The 21,205-nt window shown below is 41.9% G+C and overlaps 1 protein-coding gene across 5 annotated transcripts in view; it reads left to right on the top strand.

Annotated features, from left to right (window-relative positions):
- Window positions 1-342: 342 nt before the first annotated feature.
- gid4 (GID complex subunit 4 homolog) overlaps window positions 343-21,205 on the top strand; it is a 55,837-nt gene continuing 34,974 nt past the window's right edge. For all 5 annotated transcript variants that reach the window (XR_010966828.1, XM_068003097.1, XM_068003098.1 and 2 more), the window contains exons 1-2: window positions 343-723; window positions 14,581-14,640. Coding sequence is in view for 4 of the 5 variants with exons in the window: in XM_068003097.1 (XP_067859198.1) it covers window positions 568-723; window positions 14,581-14,640 (216 nt within the window). In the remaining variant the exon portion in view is untranslated. The remainder of the gene's footprint in view (window positions 724-14,580; window positions 14,641-21,205) is intronic.

The raw sequence follows: 21,205 nt of genomic DNA, 5'->3' as shown, positions 1-21,205 counted from the left end.
AGATGTAGTGTATATCGATTTTAACAAGATAACCAATAAGAATTGATTTCACGGGAGGGATTATTGCAAAATTGACGTATATGAGAGGAATTCCCAGCGCTTTCCCCGGCCGAGTGAAGAAAAACTTACCGCCAATTCCCTACCCCGGATATTCAATCTGGCACATCCGGAGGGAAGGACTACAATTCCCAGAGGCCTCCGGGAGCAGGTCGCGCAGGCGCAGTAGCCGAGCGTCGGCCGTCATATAACAGTGACCTTATTCCGCTTCTCTCTGCCAATGGAAAAACGCGAATATTTAAGGTGCAGCGTGACGGCGAGAAATAAGCCAATGAGAAGAGGTGATGTCGTGATGGTGCGCGGCAGTAGGAGGACCGCGGCCATCTCGCGTTGTTAGGGGTTGTGAAGGGGGCGAAAGAGAAGGAGCGGCAGCCGGCTGCCTTCACAGACATTGACATATTTTAGCCTAGTTTCCCTCGTCCCTTCCTTCCCCCTTCCCCCCCCCCCCCTCCCCCTTTTAGTTTTCATTTCTCCCCGCTCTCAGGCGGTGGGTCGGGGTGACATCGCGCGATGCCAGTCCGCACGGAGTCGGCCTCACTCATTCCGCCGCCCCCCATCAACACTCAGCAGCCCGGGGTCGCCACCACCCTCCTCTACAGCGGCTCCAAGTTCAGGGGACACCAGAAAAGTAAAGGCAACTCTTATGATGTGGAAGTAGTGCTCCAGGTAAAGTTCTAATCGCACATCAATTCACTCTGGGAGAGGGAGAGCTCCCTATCCTCACTCCTTGCTCATTTATTAAACCTGTGATGAATGTCACTCCTGCCATTTCTCTATTGATAGTTCTGCATATTTAAGAACGCAGGAAAGGCCATTTGGACCATCAAACCCACTCTATTCAGAGTCAATTGATTATGGTTCTATATTGGTCAATGTTTTCCTGCCTGCTAATAATAACTATCAGATCTGTTAATGTCATTTAAAAAGTGACCATTTTAATGCATGTCTTAGTAGAATGTTGTTAGAACCAAAAAGAGAAAATGCTAGAAACACTCAGCAGGTCAGGCAGCATCTGTGGAGTGAACACATTGTTTTTGGGGCAGATCTCAAATCTATAATAGGAGATTTGCAGTCTGGTTGTCTCATTCCTATTGATTTTCTTGCTGCAGATTTATCCTGATACCCCTCAGCTTGTAAGTATGGGTCTCCCTTTGCCTGTCAGACCTAATTGTTACTCATTGGGAGTGACAGTTGTTCATTTTATTATAAAAAGTGGCTTTTTAAATTAAGTTTAAACTGAGTTTACTTTCTGCTACCTGCTGATGATTATCATGCCTCACATTTCTCTGCAGTTGGCATCTCTAAAATTGCTTCTGCGTGGCCCTTAGGAACAGGATTCAGTCCCTCAAACCTGTTCCACCATCCAGCCAGCTCATGGCTGATCTGTACCTCAACCCCATTTACCCACCATTCATCCATATCCCTTGATACCATTACCCAACAAATATCTATCATTCTCAGTCTTGAAAATTTCAATTGACCCAGCATCCACTGACCTTTATGTGGAAAAAGTGCTTCCTGATTTCACTCTTGAATGGCCTAGCTCTAATTTTAAGATTGTGCCTCCTTGTGTTGGTTTCCCCACCAGAGGAAATAGTTTCTTGGTATTTACCCTATCGAATCCTTTTGTCATTTTAAACAACCTTCTAAACTTGAGGGAATACAAACCAGTTTATGAACCTGTCCTCATAATTTTAGCCTTTAAACCCTTGTATCATTCTGGTGAACCTGTGCTGTACCCCATCCAAGGCCAATATGTCCTTCTTGTAGTGTGGTGCCCAGAACTGGATGCAGTACTCCAGATGCGGCCTGACCAAGGCTCTGTACAAAGTAAAACATCACTTCCTCCCCTTTGTATTCCTGGTCCTCTTGAGATAAAGGCCAACATTCCATTAGTCTTTTTGATTACTTTTTGTACCTGCCCGCTAGTTTTTAGTGACTTATGTAGATGGACACCCAAATCTCTTTGTTCCTCCACAGTCCCTAGTTTCTCACCATTTAAGAAAATATTCTGAATTGTCTTTCTTGGATCCAAAGTGGATGACCTCACACTTTCCCACATTGAACTCCATTTGCCACGGTTTGGCCCATGCACTTAATCTGTCAATATTTCTTTGTAACTTCCTGCTCTCATCTGCACATCTTACTGTGCCTCCTAACTTAGCATCATCTGCAAACGTGGATATACAACGCTCTATTCCTTCATCCAAGTCATTGACATAGATGGTGAAAAGCTGAGGCCTCATATGGATCTCTGGGGAACACTACTTGTCATATCTCTCCAATCAGAGCATGTTTCCTTTATCCCTACTCTCTGTCTCCTACCTTCCAACCCATGTTGCAAGGTCATCTCCAATTCTGCATGCTTTCATTTGTGCTGATTTCTCGTGCAGAACCATATTAAATGCCTCCTGGAAGTCCGTATCAATAACATCCATAGACACTCCCTTATCCACCATGTTACTGACCTCCTCAAAAAATGTACCTAGGTTAGTCAGACATGACCTACCCTTTACAAATCCATGCTAACACTCTCTGATCGGCTCATACTTACTTGTCCAAATGGTCAGTCACTCTGCATGACCGATCCAGTAACTTCCCCACAACTTGCGTTAGACTAACTGGTCTGTAGTTTCCTGGTTTCTTCCTTGCTCCTTTCTTAAATAATGGAGTGACCGTTGCAATTTTTCAATCCAGTGGTGCAATTCCTGAATCAAGAGAGCTTTGAAAAATTATGTCTAATGCATTTCAGTTTCTTCACCTATTTCTTTTAATACCCTCCAATGGAAACCATCAGCTCCTGATGATTTGTCTGTCTTTGTCCCATTGGTTTCTCCATTACCATTAAAAAAAAATTTGTATTAAATCCAATAAATTCCTCCCCTTGACTTATTTTTAATTTCCCTTGTACCAATGTTTTTTATCCTCTTCCTCTACTGTAAAGAAGGATACAAAGTACTCATTTAACAAGTCTGCCATTTCCTTATTTCAATTACAGTATCACCTGCTTCTGTCTTTAATGGGGCCACATTCCGCTTTACCAGTCTCTTAATATATTTATAAAAACTTTTACTGTTAGCTTTGCAATTTTTTTAATCAAATTTTCATTTTGCACCCCTCAATAATTTTTGTATCCTTGTTGCTTTTTATAGCTCTCCAGGTCTGCTGGATCTTGACTTTTCCTTGTATTTGTGTAAGGCTTACTGTTGTGCACATTTCTACTGAAAGAACCCATCAATGTTGACCTGACATTTCCCTGTCTGTCTGTCACTCTGTCCTACTGACCCTTATCCTCACAACTGTAGGAATATGCAATGCAAATATCCTCTGATTGCTGTCTCACTGTGTGGTTCTGCTGATCTACCTGTCACCCCTATCCCACATATGTACTGGAAAGTTGCCTTGGCTTTCAAATGTCTACTGACCATTACCCCTCTGTGGGTGGATGTGGCAAAATCACTTGAACATCTACCTGTCCATATGCCTGTTGCTGTAAGACCCACGTGGTTCTGTCTATAGGAGTCTTGGCAGAAACCCATCTTGAAATTCCCATAATCTATCTCGTCCTGTCTTTTAATCATTGAGTAGGATGACAAGCATTCCCTATCCTTCCACATAGTCCCTTCTATTGTTCCACCAACCTTGCCCCTGTACTCATCCCTTTTTGTTTTTCATTATACAACTATATATCTTTTTGCCATTCTGGAATCTTTCATAAAGATGGCTGGCACTGACCAGAGCAGCTGTATTTTTATCAGAAAGCAAAATACTGCAGATGCTGGAAACTCTCAGCAAGTCTATGACCCTTCATCAGAACCCATAGAAAGAAACTGGGGCCCAGGGCAGCTCTGAAATAAAGTGCGTCAGCGCTGCTGAAGAGAAAGTTCGGGAGCATGCAATGGCACATGGTGGAGAGGTTGGATCTCATGAAGCGGCAAGAGTTATTAGAGTTGCTGAGAAAAGAGATGTGGCTGCGAACACAAGTTTTAAGGAACACGAGATGGGAAACGGATAGCAATGAAGGTGAACAGGGTACAAGAGATAAACAAAAATCACATTGAAGAGAAGAGCAGAACTTCTTCGAGGTGGACATTCCTGGAAGATAAGTGACAGTGAATTAAACAATAAAACAAAAAGCAGAATACTGCGGATGCTGGAAATCTGAAATTTTAAAAAAAGGAAATGCTGGAAACAATGAGGTCAGGCAGATCTATGGAAAGAAGGGAGGGTTAACATTTCAGGTATGTGTCCCTTTTATGTGTTTTTATCAAGATTGCCTTATTGCTAGTGATCTTGATGCACTTAAGGATCTGTCACTTGGTAGGTTTACTATGCTGCTTGATGTGTACAATGGACCTCAGGTGTCGGAGGTATATTTTGCCAAGTTCCAAGTCAGACATGCATATAACATGTTTTTTGCTCATTTTGGATTGCTTCACATGACTTTGCTAAATAGACCCTGGTAAGTCCGACCAAAATCAACAAAAAGAAGTTTGAATTCACTTTTTAACTTGACCAGTGGGAAGAAGTTTTACTTATTGTGTACGAGTGTAGAGGGGTCAAATCAAAAAGTGGCTGTTTAATGGAAACTAAACTTTGAGTGGCGTAACCCACTCATGGTTTGTGTTTGTGAATTATATGGTTAAAATCATTGTGGTTTATCTTCTGTGATAGATGCAGGTACCAGTCAGTCACTGAAGCTGTTATTCCAGACATAAAGCCACAGTGTCTTTTAATTTTTCTGTCCTTTTAACTCCAATGTAAGGTGCATTTCCTTTACTATGCAGGGATTTGTAAACAAGACATGCATGCAACTTTGACAGCATTGCAGTCAAAATAAACAAAGCCAGTGTTGCTGCCTATGGAATGTCCACGACAGATCGACTGAGGTTGTTTTTGGATGTCTCTGGAGGAGGCATCACCTCTATAAGCAGTCAAAGGTGGACATGTTTTTCTGGCTCCTGGCAGGCTGAACTGATCAATGTCTGGTGAAGCAATTTTGGGCATGCAGTCCACCTTCAGCTGTTGTGGAATCTGCCCTTCTATATAAATGGGTGATTTTTAAAAGCACCTTGGATCTGGTGCCATCAGAAACATTAACTTGCATTATATAAGGCCTTTAAAATAGTAAAATCCCAAGGTACAGTCGAAAATGGGATGTGGAGCAGTGGTGGGAGAAAGATTAAAGGAAGTGAATAAATGTCAGGTAGGTTTTAAAGAAGCTTTTGAATGAGGGAGAATGGTAGCAAGTTGGAGGGGTTTCAGGAGAGTGTTCCAGAATATGAGGCTATATGGCTAAAGGTTGTGTCACTAAAGTTGGAACAGAGAAAAAGGGAATACAAAAGAAACCGGAGTTGGAAGAGAAGACAGTGTCCTGGACTGCAGGGCTGGTGGGTGTTGCAGAGATGGGGAAAGACAATCATTTTGAATTCTATCATTGGAGAGCTAATGGAGGTTTGCAAGGACAAGGATGATAGGGAAACAGGACTTAGGGCGTGATAGGATGTAGGGGGGGGTGTTTTGAATGAGTTGTAGTTTGTTTAGGGTGGAACCTGGGAGGCTGGCCCAAGGAGAGCAGCCTCTATATAATAATTAGGGTGAATAAACATCAGAATACTCCGTGAGTAATACGTTGCATAATTTCTTCACTGTATGAATGTAGAGTTGTCCAGCAAATAGCTGTGATTGTTGCAAAAGATAATGCTTTAAGGTTAGCCAGAAAGGTACAGTAGTGAATAATCCACATCATGTAAATCACTTTATTTTTAGTCTGGTGCCAGTAGAGATTTAAAACTAGCCATCTGCTGCACTTTGGCTGGCAAAGTACCCTTAAGTGATGTATACTAGGCTTTTGTCTACAATTTAAATTCATGTTCTCAGTAATTTTTATATATCTGGAGTTGCTGATATTAACAGATCTTGGTGTTGTGATTTAGGACTTATCCACCAATGAGGCAACAGCACTACAAATAACCCATGCCAAATCTCCAAGCTCTCAAAATTCAAATAGGACAAGCCAGCAAGTAAGAAATATAAATCCAAATAGAAGTGAGTTGCTTTGGCGTCGCAGGCTGCATATGATCAGGTTGGACATCCCTGTACTGAGTTTTGACATGACTGTTTAGAACTCCAATCTGCTGTGTTATGGAGTGGTAGAATCAATTTGTGTCTGGAATTCACCATGTGGTGAGTTAATCTGGGTTTTGCCATTGTAGGGAGGTGCCAAGTGGAGCCCAAATGTGTCCTACGCAGAAAGGAAATCAGATGTCCAGTTACTCCCAAATTGCATCAGCACACTGCATGGCCACCAGTCATAGAATGTCATTCATGAAAGCTGTGTCTCCTTACTGACTGCCTCCTGTGTAATAACCTGCCTCACTGCTTCTCCTAAGGAGATATGGCCTTCATGAAAACTTGATAAATTTTTGTTTATTTCAATCTATTTTATCAATACTACGATGGTCACTGTTCCTTTGACTTTACTCTCGCCTTTCCTAAGGTGAAGCTAGATAAACACATGAAGGAGAAAGGAATAAAAGGATAGGTTGATTCGGTTAGATGAAGAAGGGTGGGAGAAGGCACGTGTGGAGCATAAACACCGACATGGACCTGTTGGGCCGAATGACCTGTTTCTGTGCATTCTATGTAAAGTTCCAAATACATCATTGTATATGCTCCTCCTCTAACTCATTCTTTCCCAGGATCTCAAAACTGTGGAATTCTTTGTGTCCCTTAGGCTTTCCTTCCCCTTACAATGCAAACGTTTTTAAAACCTAAATCCTTGCCACCTAGCGACTATTTTCACCTGAAGGTGCTGATTCCTGATAAAGTATGATTTCACAGCTACAGCTGCCCTTGAGTACAGCACTTAAATAGCCATTCTTAACATGCAAATTGAGACATTGATTCAACCATGGAGGGCATCACAGCCGAGCCTGATCCTGTCCAAATGTAATATCCACACATGCGTGCTTTCATTACTGGTCACTGGAAGTTGAAATGGAAGCCCTGGATGATCTTTTCTCCCTTGCTCAGAGTGCAATTGGAGGGCCTTTACTACTACCCTGGCTGAGCTCAGTTAACTCAACTTGGACCAGGGACCGAAGCTTTAAACTACAGGTGCAATTGTTAGCAAATTGACCTAGTGAAATCTGGGTTGTGCTCCTGTGTGATAATTGAAAAGCCTGGGACCACAAGATTTTTTTTCCAGCCCACCATCCTGAACGCAGTTGTTTCTATGCAAGGTGAAGCTGATATTTTGGTCTGTTGCCTTGTGTCAATCATTTTCGGTATGGCAGTAAAAGGCTGGGAATTTGAACACAGTTTATCCATACCTGTTTGTGAACTGCATTTGGTATAACTCAATCTTCATAATGTGTAGTGGATAAATGACAGCAATTTTCTTTTTAATTCAATATATAAATGTCCTTTCCGAAGTTTGTCAATCTCACTCAGAGGCCAAAAGGATGGCTTGTATGGGAAATGGAGGTGTTACATGGGTGAAGCGGGGAGCACTCCTGTGAGCTTTAGGACAACAGAAGGAGATTAACTCCTGATCTGGGGATGCTTGGTGGCAAAAGTGGAAAACAGTCCATTCTTCTAACATTTTTTTTAATCATTTAATTTTACATAAATTTCTCTTATATTTGGCTATCCCCAAAAAAACAAGGGTAATTTCAAAACTCAATTTTCCCTTCTTTCGATAGGCTTTTAAAACCCTAAATTAGTGTTTTAACCCTAACCCTGTTTATTTGGCTCCTTCTTTCAGTTTTGGTGGCGAGACCATGGTCTTTCACCTAGTTTTCTCAATTTAAAAAGAAGTCATATCATTTTATAGACCTTCACTGATGTCACTCTTCCTTTTTATTACCTTTATATCTTGTCATTTGGAGCAACTTTTTATCTTCTGCAGCAGCTTGACAGTGCAAGGAAGTTGCAAAAAATACAAGTGAGTGCAAATATAAAGAATAACCGTGACTGGTTAGTACAAGATAGTAGTTGAACCAAGTGGTGCTGACAACATTACAAATTGCTGAAGCTTTGCTCTAGTGGTTTGCAGACCTCCTTGACTCATTTACTGCATTGTAAATGCATCGCATTATCACGGAGTGTGGTAAATAAGGTTGGTGAGCTGCAGGCGCAAATAGCTACATGGGAATATGATGTGGCGGTAACGGAGACCTGGCTCAAAAAAGGGCAGGATTGGGTACTAATTATTCCTGGATACAAGGTGTTTAGGGAAGGAGAAAAAGGAGGGGGGGTTGGGAATATTGATTTAAGGAGAATATTAGAATGCTGGAGAGAGGATGTCCTGGAGGGGTCAAGGACAGAATCTATTTGCTTAGAGTTAAGAAACAGTAGAGGTGCCATTACACTACTGGGTGTATTCTATTGGCCATTAACTAGGAGGGAAGGATATAGAAGAGCAAATTTGCAGGGAAATTAGAGAGTTGCAAGAACTATTGAGTAGTGCTAATGGCGGATTTCAACTATCCTGATATAGACTGGGATAGTAATAGTGTAAAGGGCAAAGAGGGGGAGGAATATCTGAAGTGTATTCAGGAGAACTTTCTTAATCAGTGTGTTTTCGGTCCAATGAGGAAGGAGGCATTGCTGGATCTACTTCTGAAGAATGAAGTGGATCAAGTATCAGTGGGGGAACATTTAGGGAACAGTGATCATAGTATCATAAGGTTTAGATTAGTTATGGAAAAGGACAAGGACCAATCTAGAGTAAAAATACTTAATTGGAGGAAGGCCAATTTCAGTGGGTTGAGAACGGATCTGGCATGGGCAAATTAAAATCAAAGATTGGCAGGCAGAACTGTAATTGAACAATGGCGGTTACTAAAGAGGAGATGGTTTAGGTACATTCCCACGAAGGGCAAAGGTAGGGCAACTAAAGCCAGAGTTCCCTGTTTGACGAAAGAGAGAATAAAATGAACCAGAAAAGGGGGATGTATGACGGATGTCAGATTGATAATACAAGTGAGAACCAGGATGAATATAGAAAGTACAGAGGAGAAGTGAAAAGTGAAATAAGAGGGGCAAAGAGAGAGTATGAAAATAGACTGGCGGCTAACATAAAAGGAATCCAAAAGTCTTTTATAGGCATATAAATAGTAAACGGTTAGTAAGAGGAGGGATGGAGCTGATTAGGACCAAAAAGGAGATCTATGCATGGAGGCAGAAGGCATGACTGAGATACTAAATGAGTTCTTTGCATCTGTCTTTATCAAGAAAGAAGTCACAGTAAAGGGGGAGGTAGTTGAGATACTAGATGGGGTGAAAATTGATAAAGCGAAGGTACTAGAAAGGCTAGCTGTACTTAAAGTAGATAAGTCATCCAGTCCAGATGGGATGCATCCTTGGTTGCTGAGGGAAGTAAAGGTGGAAATTGCAGAGGTGCTGGGCATAATCTTCCAATCCTCCTTAGATATGAGGGTGGTGCCAGAGAACTGGAGAATTGCAAATGTTACACCCTTGATCCAAAAAAGGGTGTATGGATAAACCTGGCAACTACAGGCCAGTCAGTTTAACCTCAGTGGTGTGGAAGCTTATAGAAAGGATAATCCAGGACAAAGTTAAGTTACTTGGACAAGCGTGGTTTAATAAAGGAAAGCCAGCATGGATTTGTTAAAGGCAAATCTTGTTTAACTAACTTGATTGAGTTTTTTGATGAGGTAACAGAGAGGGTTGATGAGGGCGATGCGGTTGATGTGTAAATGGACTTTCAAAAGGTGTGTGATAAAGTGCCACATAGTAGGTTTGTCAGCAAAATTGAAGCCTGTGGAATAAAAGGGGTAGTGGCAGCATGGATATGAAATTGGCTAAGTGACAGGAAACAGAGAGTAGTGGTGAACGGTTGTTTTTTTGGACTGGAGGAAGATATACAGTGATGCTCCCCAGAGGTCTGTACTAGGACCACTGCCTTTTTTGATATATACTAATGACCTGGACTTGGGTGTACAGGGCACAATTTCAAAATTTACAGATGACACAAAACTTGAAAGTGTAGTAAATAGTGAAGAGGAAAGTAATAGACTTCAAGAGGACATAGACAGGCTGGTAGAATGGACGGACACATGGCAGATGAAATTTAATGCAGGAAAGTGCGAAGTGATACATTTTGGCAGGAAGAATGAAGCGAGGCAATATAAACTAAATGGTACAATTCTAAAGGGGGTATGGGAACAGAGACCTGGGGGTATATGTGCACAAATCATTGAAAGTGGAAGGACAGGTTAAGAAAGTGGTTAAGATAGCATACGGGATCCTGGGCTTTATAAATTGAGGCATATAGGACAAATGGAAGGAAGTTATGTTGAACCTTTATAAAACACTGATTCGGCCACAGCTGGAGTGTTGTGTTCAATTCTGGGCACTGCACTTTAGGAAGGATGGGAAGGCCTTAGAGAGGGTGCAGAAAAGATTTACTAGAATGGTTCCAGGGATGAGGGACTTCAGTTACATGGATAGACAGGGGAAGCTGGGGTTTTTCTCCTTCAAGCAGGGAAGGTTAAGAGGAGATTTGATAGAAGTGTTCAAAACCATGAAGGCTTTAGATAAAGTCAATAAAGAGAAACTGTTCCCATTGATGGAAGGGTCGAGAACCAGAGGACACAGATTTGACATGATTGGCAAAAGAACCAAAAGCGATACGAGGAGAAACATTTTTACGCAGCGAATAATTAGGACCTGGAAGGCGCTGCCTGAATAGGTGATGGAAGCAGCTTCAATCGTGGCTTTCAAAAAGAAATTGGATAAATACTTGAAGGGAAAAATTTGCAGGGCTACGCGGAAAGAGCGGGGAAATGGGACTAACTTATTGTTCTTACAAATTGCCAGCACGGGCTCGATGGGCTGAATGGCTGCCTTCTATGTTGTAACCATTCTATGATTCTATTGTGCCTCCTTGCCAGTAGCTCCATTTTTTTTTGTAGAATTCTATATAGTTACTATACATAGTTTATTGAAATTGCCTAAAGGAACTTGTAAATCCTGTAGCACCAGTGTTGCTGCTGTGTACCTTCAGATCATGTGTCCTCTTTTGGATCTGCTACACTATATGTACCACAGGAATTATTTTATTCTCTGGATGTGGGTGATTCAAGGCTGCATTTATTGCCCATCCCTAGTTGCCCTGAGTAGATAGGCCTTCTATTTGAAGAAATTGTTTGTACAACTGAGTGACTTGCTTGGCCACTTCTAAGGGCATTAAGAGCCAACCGCATTGTGTGGATGCAGGCCAGAATGAGTAAGAGTGGAAGGTTCTCATGCCTGTTGGACATTAGTTGGATTTTTACAACAATCTGGCAGCTTTCATAGCCACAAATTCATTTTCAGAAGTTGTCATGGCATGATTTGAATTTGCAACCTATATATAGGTTGTTAGTCTTGTGCCATAACTACTTCATACCATACCTGGTTCTGATGAAAGGTCATCGACCTGAAACGTTAACTCTGTTTCTGTCTCCACGGATGCTGCCTGACTTGCTGAGTATTTCCAGCATTTTCTGTTTTTTTTTCATACCATACCTAATTGTGCCCAATGGCAGATATCAAATCAAACTTACTAAAAAAAAATCAATTTCAAGGTCATTGTTAATAAATATACCTATTTGACTTCTAGTGAGATCCAAGTATGAACAACTATACCAACAAACAGTACCTACATGTGTGTTTTGATGGATACTATGTGACTAAAATGCACATTAACTTAACCACTTCATATAAAGATTTGAAAAACGAATAAAAATGTCTTTTAGAAATGCACTAGATTAAATAAGGGGGCAGATAGACCCTGCCAATGTTTGTAAACGGTTCTGCCTTTGCATTGCACTTTATTCCAGTTTATGATGTCGTACAAATTACTCACCTGAATGACATTATAATTTACTGCTAGCCAACTGTTGTTGGAATTTTTCAATTTCCACCAGTCAACTTTTACAGTGAAAATAATGCATGCAATAATACTTGTACTCCAATGGAGATGATTCTGTAATTTAACTCACTGTGCCACTAAAGCTGTGGGATGGTTTTGGGAAAAACTGCGCATATGAAAAATTAGCTACTACAAAGTTACATTCATGACTTCTTATTCTGGCTGAGCAGCTTCTCTGATCTGGGGGGGAGGGGAGATAGCAGTGGGGGGCGAAAGAGAGGGGAATGAGACAGTGCTCCCCACAGGTCAGTAATCTGTTACTGCCTTGCAACTCATTCCCCCCAGTTTGTTATCATATAGGTGGTGTTAATGGAGTGGTACATTCTGGCCAGTGACTTTCAGTAAGCTTCTGAAATTAAACCAAGTGACTTGACTAGCAGGATGGCCATGTGAAATGTTTGTACTACATTTACATAAGCTGGGAAGAAACACCCAAAAGTACAATTGTCAGTTTTGTCCGTTTGAAATATGAATTGTGTTTAGCATTGTGTCAAAACAAAATGCACAAAGGACGATTAGGGCTAGGAAACTGGAAATGGTTTGCTTAATGAACTGTTAAGCTTTGAACAGAAGATTTGTATACTATGATGGAGTTTCCTCTGTGGACGCCTTAGTGGCTAAAACCAGGATAATGTGGCTTTGGAGAGGGTGCAACGCAGATTCGCCAGGATGTAGCCTGGCATGTGAAATACAAATACTAAAAGATTTGGAAAAATTGGGGGTTTTTTTGTGTTAGAATAACCCAGATTACAGAACGATATAATGGTTTGCAATTATGCAGGGGTGGGACAGGTTAGATAGATAAAAGATTAAATGTAAGAACAGAGGGCAGGGGAAACTTCTTCAGAGTTGTGAGGCTGTGGAATTCACAGGATTATTAGTGGTTGAGGCAGAAACTGTCAGTGTTCAAGATTAGATTGAATAGATGGATGAAGGAAAAGGGATTGAAGGGCTATGGGAACAGGGTGAGTAAATGTGATTAGATCTATTTGCTCATGTGGAGGGTAAACTCTGACACGGACCAGTTGGGCCGAATGGCCTGTTTCTGTGTTGTGACTTCTATGTGCTCTTTTTGATATGTTAATGACCTGCACTTGAGTATAGAGGGGTATAACTTCAAAGTTTGCAGATGGCACTAAACTCGGAAATGTAGTAAACAATATGGAGGATATAACAGACTCCAGGAGGACATACAGACTGGTGAAATGGGCAGACTCATGGCCGATGCAATTTAACTCAGAAGTGCGAAATTATACACTTTGGCAGGAAGAATGAGGAGAGGCAATATAAACTAAATGGTACAATTTTAAAGGGGGTGCAGGAACAGAGAGACTTGGGGGTGTACATGCACAAATCTTTGACGGTGGCAGGATAAGTTGAGAAGGCTGTTAAAAAGAATACTTATTAATAGAGGCATAGATTACAAAAGCAAAGAAGTTATGCTAAACCTTTATAAAACACTGGTTAGGCCTCAGCTCGAATATTGTGTCCAATTCTGGGCACCACACTTTAGGAAGGATGTCAAGGCCTTAGAGAGGGTGCAGAAGAGTTTCACTAGAATTATACGAGGGCTGAGGGGCTTCAGTTATGTTAAGAGACTGGAAAAGCTTGGGTTGTTCTCGGAACAGAGAAGATTAAGGGGAGATTTGATAGAGGTATTCAAAATCATGAACGGTTTTGACCGAGTAAATAAGGAGAAACTGTTTCCAGTGGCAGACAGATCGGTAACCAGAGGGGACAGATTTAAGGTGATCAACAAAAGAGCCAGAGGCGACATGAGGAAACATTTTTTTATGCAGTGAGTTATGATCTGGAATGCACTGCCTGAAAGAGTTGTGGAAGCAGATTCAATAGTAACTTTCAAAAGGGAATTGGATAAATACTTGAAGGGAAAAAAAATTACTGGGGTATAGGGAAATGGGACTAATTGGATAGCTCTGTCAGAGTTAGCACAGGCACGATGGGCAGAATGGTCTTCTGTGCTGTATCTACTATATTTCGATGTACTAGTGGTGCAAACAATCCGAGGTGTTGAATATGGAATTGTCCCCTTATATAGATCAGCATCTGCAAGAGAGGAGAGAAAAATTACTGCTGTCATCCTTTGACCATCATTGAGGATCAGTAACATTCAGAAGGAGTACATGCAACATACAGCACAGGAAGAGGCCATTCGGCCCATCGTGCCTGTGCGGCTCTTTGACAGACTTATCCAATTAGTCCCATTCCCCTGCTCTTTCTCCATAGCCCTGTAAATTTTTTCCCTTTAAGTATTCTGTCCATTGTGTCTGTGCAGGCTCTTTGCCAGATTAATCCAAAACTAATCCCACTGCTCCCCGTTCTCCCCATAGCCCTGGATTTTGCTCAATTTCAAATATTTATCCAATTTTCCCTTAAAGAATGCAATGGTCTCTGCTTCAACTACTCCCTCTGGCAAAACATTCCATGCTCTTAATAATTTTGCATAAATAAATTTCTCCTAACCTCTCTTCCATTAAACTAACTATCCACGGCTGGAATTGTTTCTGGTAGGTGTAAACAAAGCAAATCCTGAATAACACGTTTGTTTATTTCTATAGCACGTTGACATGGAAAACTCCTTTCTCTGTGGATACCTAAAGATCAAGGGGCTCACTGAGGTAAGCCATTTAGAGCAGAGATTCTGAACAGAAATACGGATAATGTGCCAAAATATTTTTTCAAAAAATTGGTGAACAAAACTCTTTTTAATGTACTATGTGCAAACAAAAATAAATTAACATTTTACAATTAGCTTCACTCTTCTTCAGTTGAACTGTAGCATGTTTACTTCTGACTTCCATTGTGTGGTACTTGGACAGGAAAGACAAGGGCTTCCAATGTGTTCTACCAGTATTGCAGAACAGTATGTGCTGGATCACTCAAACTTTTTGCCCCAGGTTTTCTATCCTCCTCTCCTCCTGTCCTCTTCTGATGGCCTGACTTATTGGTGTATGGTTCCACAGTGCCACTTGCCCCCAGGTGACCATTCTTCATGCATTAGCCTAGATAGTGAGCATTGGTAGACCATTCGACAATGGAAAGCTTCACAGCCAAGCCTGATCCTGTTCTCCTCCAAAGACCACATGTATAGTTTCCAGCAGAGGTTGCTAGCTAGCGATCAGGACTAGGTACCTTGATGAATTTTTCTCCTCCCTAGCCAAGGGGGGTTGAGGGAATTGTTGTGCCCCAACTGCTGGCTTTACTGGACTCAGCCAACTCAGCACAGACCAGGAATCAAACCTAGTCTTTCTGATTTGTATGGCTTAGCATTGCACACAGTGGTACGTTCAGCCACTAGACCCTTGAAGAAACTTGGATTAGTAAAACCGATTCAACGTTTTTATCAAGCTGTAATAAGATGATTGAATACCTGAGTGAAAGAAAGAACTTGCATTTATATAACGCCTTTCACGACCCCAGGACGTCTCAAAGCTGTTATATAGCTGGCACTGCTCTTGCAGACCCTGGTAACAATACCGAGAACAGAAAAACTTCTATGAATGGAAAAGGCTATTAGGTGCAACAACATTGACCTCAACTTCACCTGCCTGACTTTTTGCTATATCCCCAAAATTCTTTCTCTTAGAATTCCAGCTTTGACCCTGCAACTTGGTTTCTGTATTTTAAAAAAAAAACTTCAGTCTGGATCAATTTTATCGGAATGCAATTTCCCTGGCTTTGTATTTACAGTTTGCTCAGAACCATTCATGAACTCTCCCATTCAATTATCAGATCCAAGTAGAATGATCACTGTTAGGCATTTGTAATCTGAGACCCAAGGCTACTTGTATACAATTTCTCAGGCCTGGAAAATTCCACAAGGCAGAACTGAGAAAATCAATCTCTGGTAAGTTGGGAAAACATAGCAATGTTTTTCTCCCACTATCTTAAGCCACCAGGCCCTTAATGTAAAATTTATCATCCTTGCGTTCTGCTGACTTTTTTAGAATCAATTGTACTTCATCAGTTTTGTCTAACAATGGTTACATATCGTTCCACCATCATTTGTAAAAAAATCAATGCAAAATATTTAATATTTAAGAACATAAAAACATAAATAGGAGCAGAAGTAGGCCATACAGCCCTTCGAGCCTGCGCCGCCATTCAATAAGATTATGGCTGATCATCGACCTCAACTCCACTTTCCTGCCGCTCTCCATATCCTTTGATTCCCTTAGAGTCCAAAAATCTATCTATCTCAGCCTTGAATATACTCAACGACTGAGCATCCACAGCCCTCTAGGGTAGACAATCCCAAAGATTCACAACCCTCAGTGAAGAAATTTCTCCTCATCTCAGACTAAAATGGCCAACCACTTATCCTGTGACTATGCCCCCTAGTTCTAGACTCTCCAGTTAAGGGAAACAACTTCTCAGCATCTACCTTGTCAAGCCCCCTCAGAATCTTGTATGTTTCAATGAGAGCACCTCTCATTCTTCTAAACTCCAGAGAGTATAGGCCCATTCTACTCTATCTCTCCTCCTAGGACAACCCTCCCATCCCAGGAATTAATCTACTGAACCTTCGTTGCACCCCCTCTAAGGCAAGTACATCCTTCCTTAGATAAGGAGACCAAAACTGTACACAGTACTCAGGTGTGGTCTCACCAAAGCCTTGTACAACTGTAGTAAGACTTCCTTACTCTACTCCAAACCCTTGCAATAAAGGCCAACGTACCATTTGCCTTCCTAATTGCTTGTTGTACCTGCGCGCTAACTTTTTCTGTTTCTTGTACGAGGACACCCAAATATCTCTGAACACTGATATTTAAGTTTCTTACCATTTAAAAAATATTCTGTTTTTCTATTCTTCCTACCAAAGTGAATAACCTCTCATTTCCCCACATTATACTCCATCTGCCACCTTCTTGCCCACTCACCTAGCCTGTCTATATCCCTTCACAGCAAGGACACTGTGTCCTCCTCACACCTTAGCTTTGTATCGTCAGCAAACTTGGATACATTACACGCGGCCCCTTCATTAAATCATTAATATAGATTGTAAATAGCTGAGGCCCAAGCACTGATTCTTGTGGCACAGAGGTATTTCTGCCATCCTTTCATCTTCCAGAGTTAGACTCCCTCCTCCTTCCCTGAGTGATCCTACCCTCTCTAACTATTCTGTTTTATATACTTACAAACACTTTTACTATTTCCTTTATATTATCTGTTGTTAGCCTTTTATTCTATTCACTTTTAGTCCTTTTAATCTTCCTTTTCACCTCTCCACGATACTTTCTATATTTCTCATGATTTTCTTTAAGTTTTGATTTAGTTTTAAACTCTTTATCCACAGAACACTCTTCATTTTACACCCCCTGTTTGCCTTATAGGCATATATTTATTTTGTACTTCATCCTTGTTATATTTTAAGATTTCTGATATTTGAGCAGATTTTCAACAAGGAGCTCTTTTGAGCTATAAGTCTGGATGTGGATCAAAGTACAGACAGTGTTCCCTGAAGTACACTTTGTAAACACCCTGGAATCCATAGAAAGATCAAAGTGGGGAATTCCTTGTGTTGAAATTCATGGAAATGAATTTGGAAGTACCTGCAATGACATAGTTGAATTTCACTGTACAGCTACAACACTGGCATCTACCCGCCAATGTGGAAAATTGCCCGGGTATGTCCTGTCCACAAAAAACAGGACAAATCCAATCCAGCCAATTATTGCCCCATCAGTCTGCTCTCAATCATCAGCAAAGTGATGGAAGGTGTCGTCAACAGTGCTATCAAGCGGCACTTACTCACCAGTAACCTGCTCACCGATGCTCAGTTTGGGTTCCGCCAGGACCACTCAGCTCCAGACCTCATTACATCCTTGGTCCAAACATGGACAAAAGAGCTTAATTCCAGAGGTGAGGTGAGAGTGACTGCCCTTGACATCAAGGCAGCATTTGACCAAGTGTGGCACCAAGGAGCCCTAGTAAAATTGAAGTCAATGGGAATCAGGGGGAAAACTCTCCAGTGGCTGGAGTGATACCTAGCACAAAGGAAGATGGTAGTGGTTGTTGGAGGCCAATCATCTCAGCCCCAGGACATTGCTGCAGGAGTTCCTCAGGGCAGTGTTCTTGGCCCAACTATCTTCAGCTGCTTCATCAATGACCTTCCCTTCATCATAAGGTCAGAAATGGGGATGTTCGCTGATGATTGCACAGTGTTCAGTTCCATTCGCAACCCCTCAAATAATGAAGCAGTCCGAGCCCGCATGCAGCAAGATCTGGACAACATCCAGGCTTGGGCTCATAAGTGGCAAGTAACATTTGCGCCAGACAAGTGCCAGGCAATGACCATCTCCAACAAGAGAGTGTCTAACTATCTCCCCTTGACATTCAACGGCATTACCATCACCGAATCCCCCACCATCAACATCCTGGGGGTCACCCTTGACCAGAAACTTAACTGGACCAGCCATATAAATACTGTGGCTACAAGAGCAGGTCAGAGGCTGGGTATTCTGCGGCGAGTGACTCACCTCCTGACTCCCCAAAGCCTTTCCACCATCTACAAGGCACAAGTCAGGAGTGTGATGGAATACTCTCCACTTGCCTGGATGAGTGCAGCTCCAACAACACTCGAAGCTCAACACCATCCAGGACAAAGCAGCCCGCTTGATTGGCACCCCATCCACCACCCTAAACATTCACTCCCTTCACCACCGGCGCACTGTGGCTGCAGTGTGTACCATCCACAGGATGCACTGCAGCAACTCGCCAAGGCTTCTTTGACAGCACGTCCCAAACCTGCGACAAGGGCAGCAGGCACATGGGAACAACACCACCTGCACGTTCCCCTCCAAGTCACACACCATCCCGACTTGGAAATATATCGCCGTTCCTTCATTGTCGCTGGTTCAAAATCCTGGAACTCCCTTCCTAACAGTACTGTGGGAGAACCTTCACCGCACAGACTGCAGCGGTTCAGGAAGGCGGCTCACCACCTTCTCAAGGACAATTAGGGATAGGCAATAAATGCTGGCCTTGGCAGCGACGCCCACATCCCATGAACAAATTTTTTTTAAAGTTGGATGACAAAAAGCAGTCTTGCCTTGCATGTCTGCATCCTTCTGAAATTGAGATCACCCTCAAAATTGGATCAGACCATCCTACAGAAGAGTGTGTGTGGTTGAATCAGAAATGTAGGGGGTAATCCTGGTTGACAGTCTCAAGAACCCAAGCAGCTGAGGTAATTTTTAAAAAATTAATTCTCTGGACGTGGATGTCGCTGGCAAGGCCGGCATTCATTGCCCATCCCTAGTTGCCTTTAGAAGGTGGTGGCAGACCTTCTTGAACCGTTGCAATCCATGTAGTGAAGGTGCTGCCATAATGCTGTTAGATAGTGTTCCAGGAGTTTGACCCAGTGACAGTGAAGTAACGGCGATATATGTCCAAGTCATGTCAATGGGATATCATAATAGTCGTAACAGAGAAACAGGAAACCTAGCAAATGCACGAGGGCTCAAATCTAGGTTATTAATGGTTGCTTGTTCTTGCCTCGAAGTAGACTGGATGAGATCTTTGAGCACAAGGAGACATGCAATTCTCACTTAATATGAGAACCCAATAAACCTGGACCAAACCTTGCATAAGTTTTGATAGCCCCATGATCTGCCTGGTGGGGTGGATCTGTTTCCTACACAAAGGCCTTACCAAACATTTGAAAGACTATAACCAGTACTGTGAAATCAGCTTTCGGTGGTATGTGGAGCAAGGCTGCAGTGGAGTTATGTCTTCTACCAGACTCTGCTTGCCCATATCATGCCAGGGTGAAGGTCCACAGATTGGAGACATGACAAAGCCCCAGCAAAAGGCTGATTTTTTTTTTTCCCTTTTGAGAAGACTTTGAGACTTCTGCAACTAACATAAAGATGACCACACGCAACAACTGACATTGAAGTAGTCTAGTATGAATAAAGTGTAATCATGTGGGAGACTGTCAATGAAATCTTCTGGTCCTCCTTCTTCGATACTTCAAGTGCTTCATGTTAAAAATTGGGCTTGGGTTGCTTAATTAAAGTAGTGTTAGCGGAGGGGTTCTTATTTATAATGTACCCCTCAAATCAATAAGGTTCTTAAACAATGAAATCACAGATTTATTAAGCATACAGTACATGTAATCACAGTATCATCATATGATACAGCACAGAAGGAGGCCATTCGGACTATCGTGGCTGTGCCAGCTCTTTGGTAGAGTTGTCCCACTCCCCTGCTCTTTCCCCTAGCCCTGTAAATTTTTTCCCTTCAAGTATTTATCCAATTCCGTTTGAAAGTTACTATTGAATCTGCTTCCACCACCCTTTCAGACAATGCATTCCAGATCATACCAACTCACTGCGTAAAAATATGTTTCCTCATGTCGCTTCTGGTTCTTTTGCCAATCACCTTAAATCTGTGTCCTCTGGTAACTGACTCTTCTGCTACTGGAAACAGAGTAAATAAGGAAAAACTATCAAAATCGTTCATGATTTTGAATACCTCATAACAAATCTCCTCTTAACCTCCTCTATTCTGAGAACAACCCCAGCTTCTCCAGTCTCTCCATATAACTGAAGTCCCTCATCCCTGGTACCATTCTACTAACTCTCTACTGCACCCTCTCTAAGGCCTTCAAAGTGTGGTGCCCAGAATTGGACACACTACTCCAGCTGAGGTCTAACCAGTGTTTTATAAAGGTTTAGCATAACTTCCTTGCCTTTTAATAAAGCCCAGGATCCTGTATGCTTTTTTAACAGCCTTTTCAACTTGTCCTGCCACCTTCAGAGATTTGTGTAAATACACCCCAGGTCTCTGTTCCTGCACCTCCTTTAAAAATGTACTATTTAGTTTATGTTGCCTGTCCTCACTCTTCCTACCAAAATGCATCACTTCACACTTCTCCATGTTAGTTTTCATCTGCCATGTGTCTGCCCATTTCGCCGGTCTGTCTGTCCTCTTGAAGTCTGTTACTATCCTCCATATTGTTTACTACATTTGAGTTTTGTGTCATCTTCAAACTTGGAAATTGTGCCCTGTAAACCCAAGCCCAGGTCATTAATATATATCAAAAAGAGCAGTGGTCCTTATACTGACCACTGTATGCTTCCCTCCAGTCTGAAAAACAACCGTTTACGACTACTTTCTGCTTTCTGTCCCTTAGCCAATTTTATATCCATGCTGCCACTGTCCCTTTAATCCCATGGA

This window comes from Heptranchias perlo, chromosome 22 (genome assembly GCF_035084215.1).
Source record: "Heptranchias perlo isolate sHepPer1 chromosome 22, sHepPer1.hap1, whole genome shotgun sequence".
Taxonomy (NCBI): Eukaryota; Metazoa; Chordata; class Chondrichthyes; order Hexanchiformes; family Hexanchidae; genus Heptranchias; species Heptranchias perlo.
Note: the sequence above shows the minus strand (reverse complement) of the source record. Positions and strands in the feature narration are given on the sequence as shown.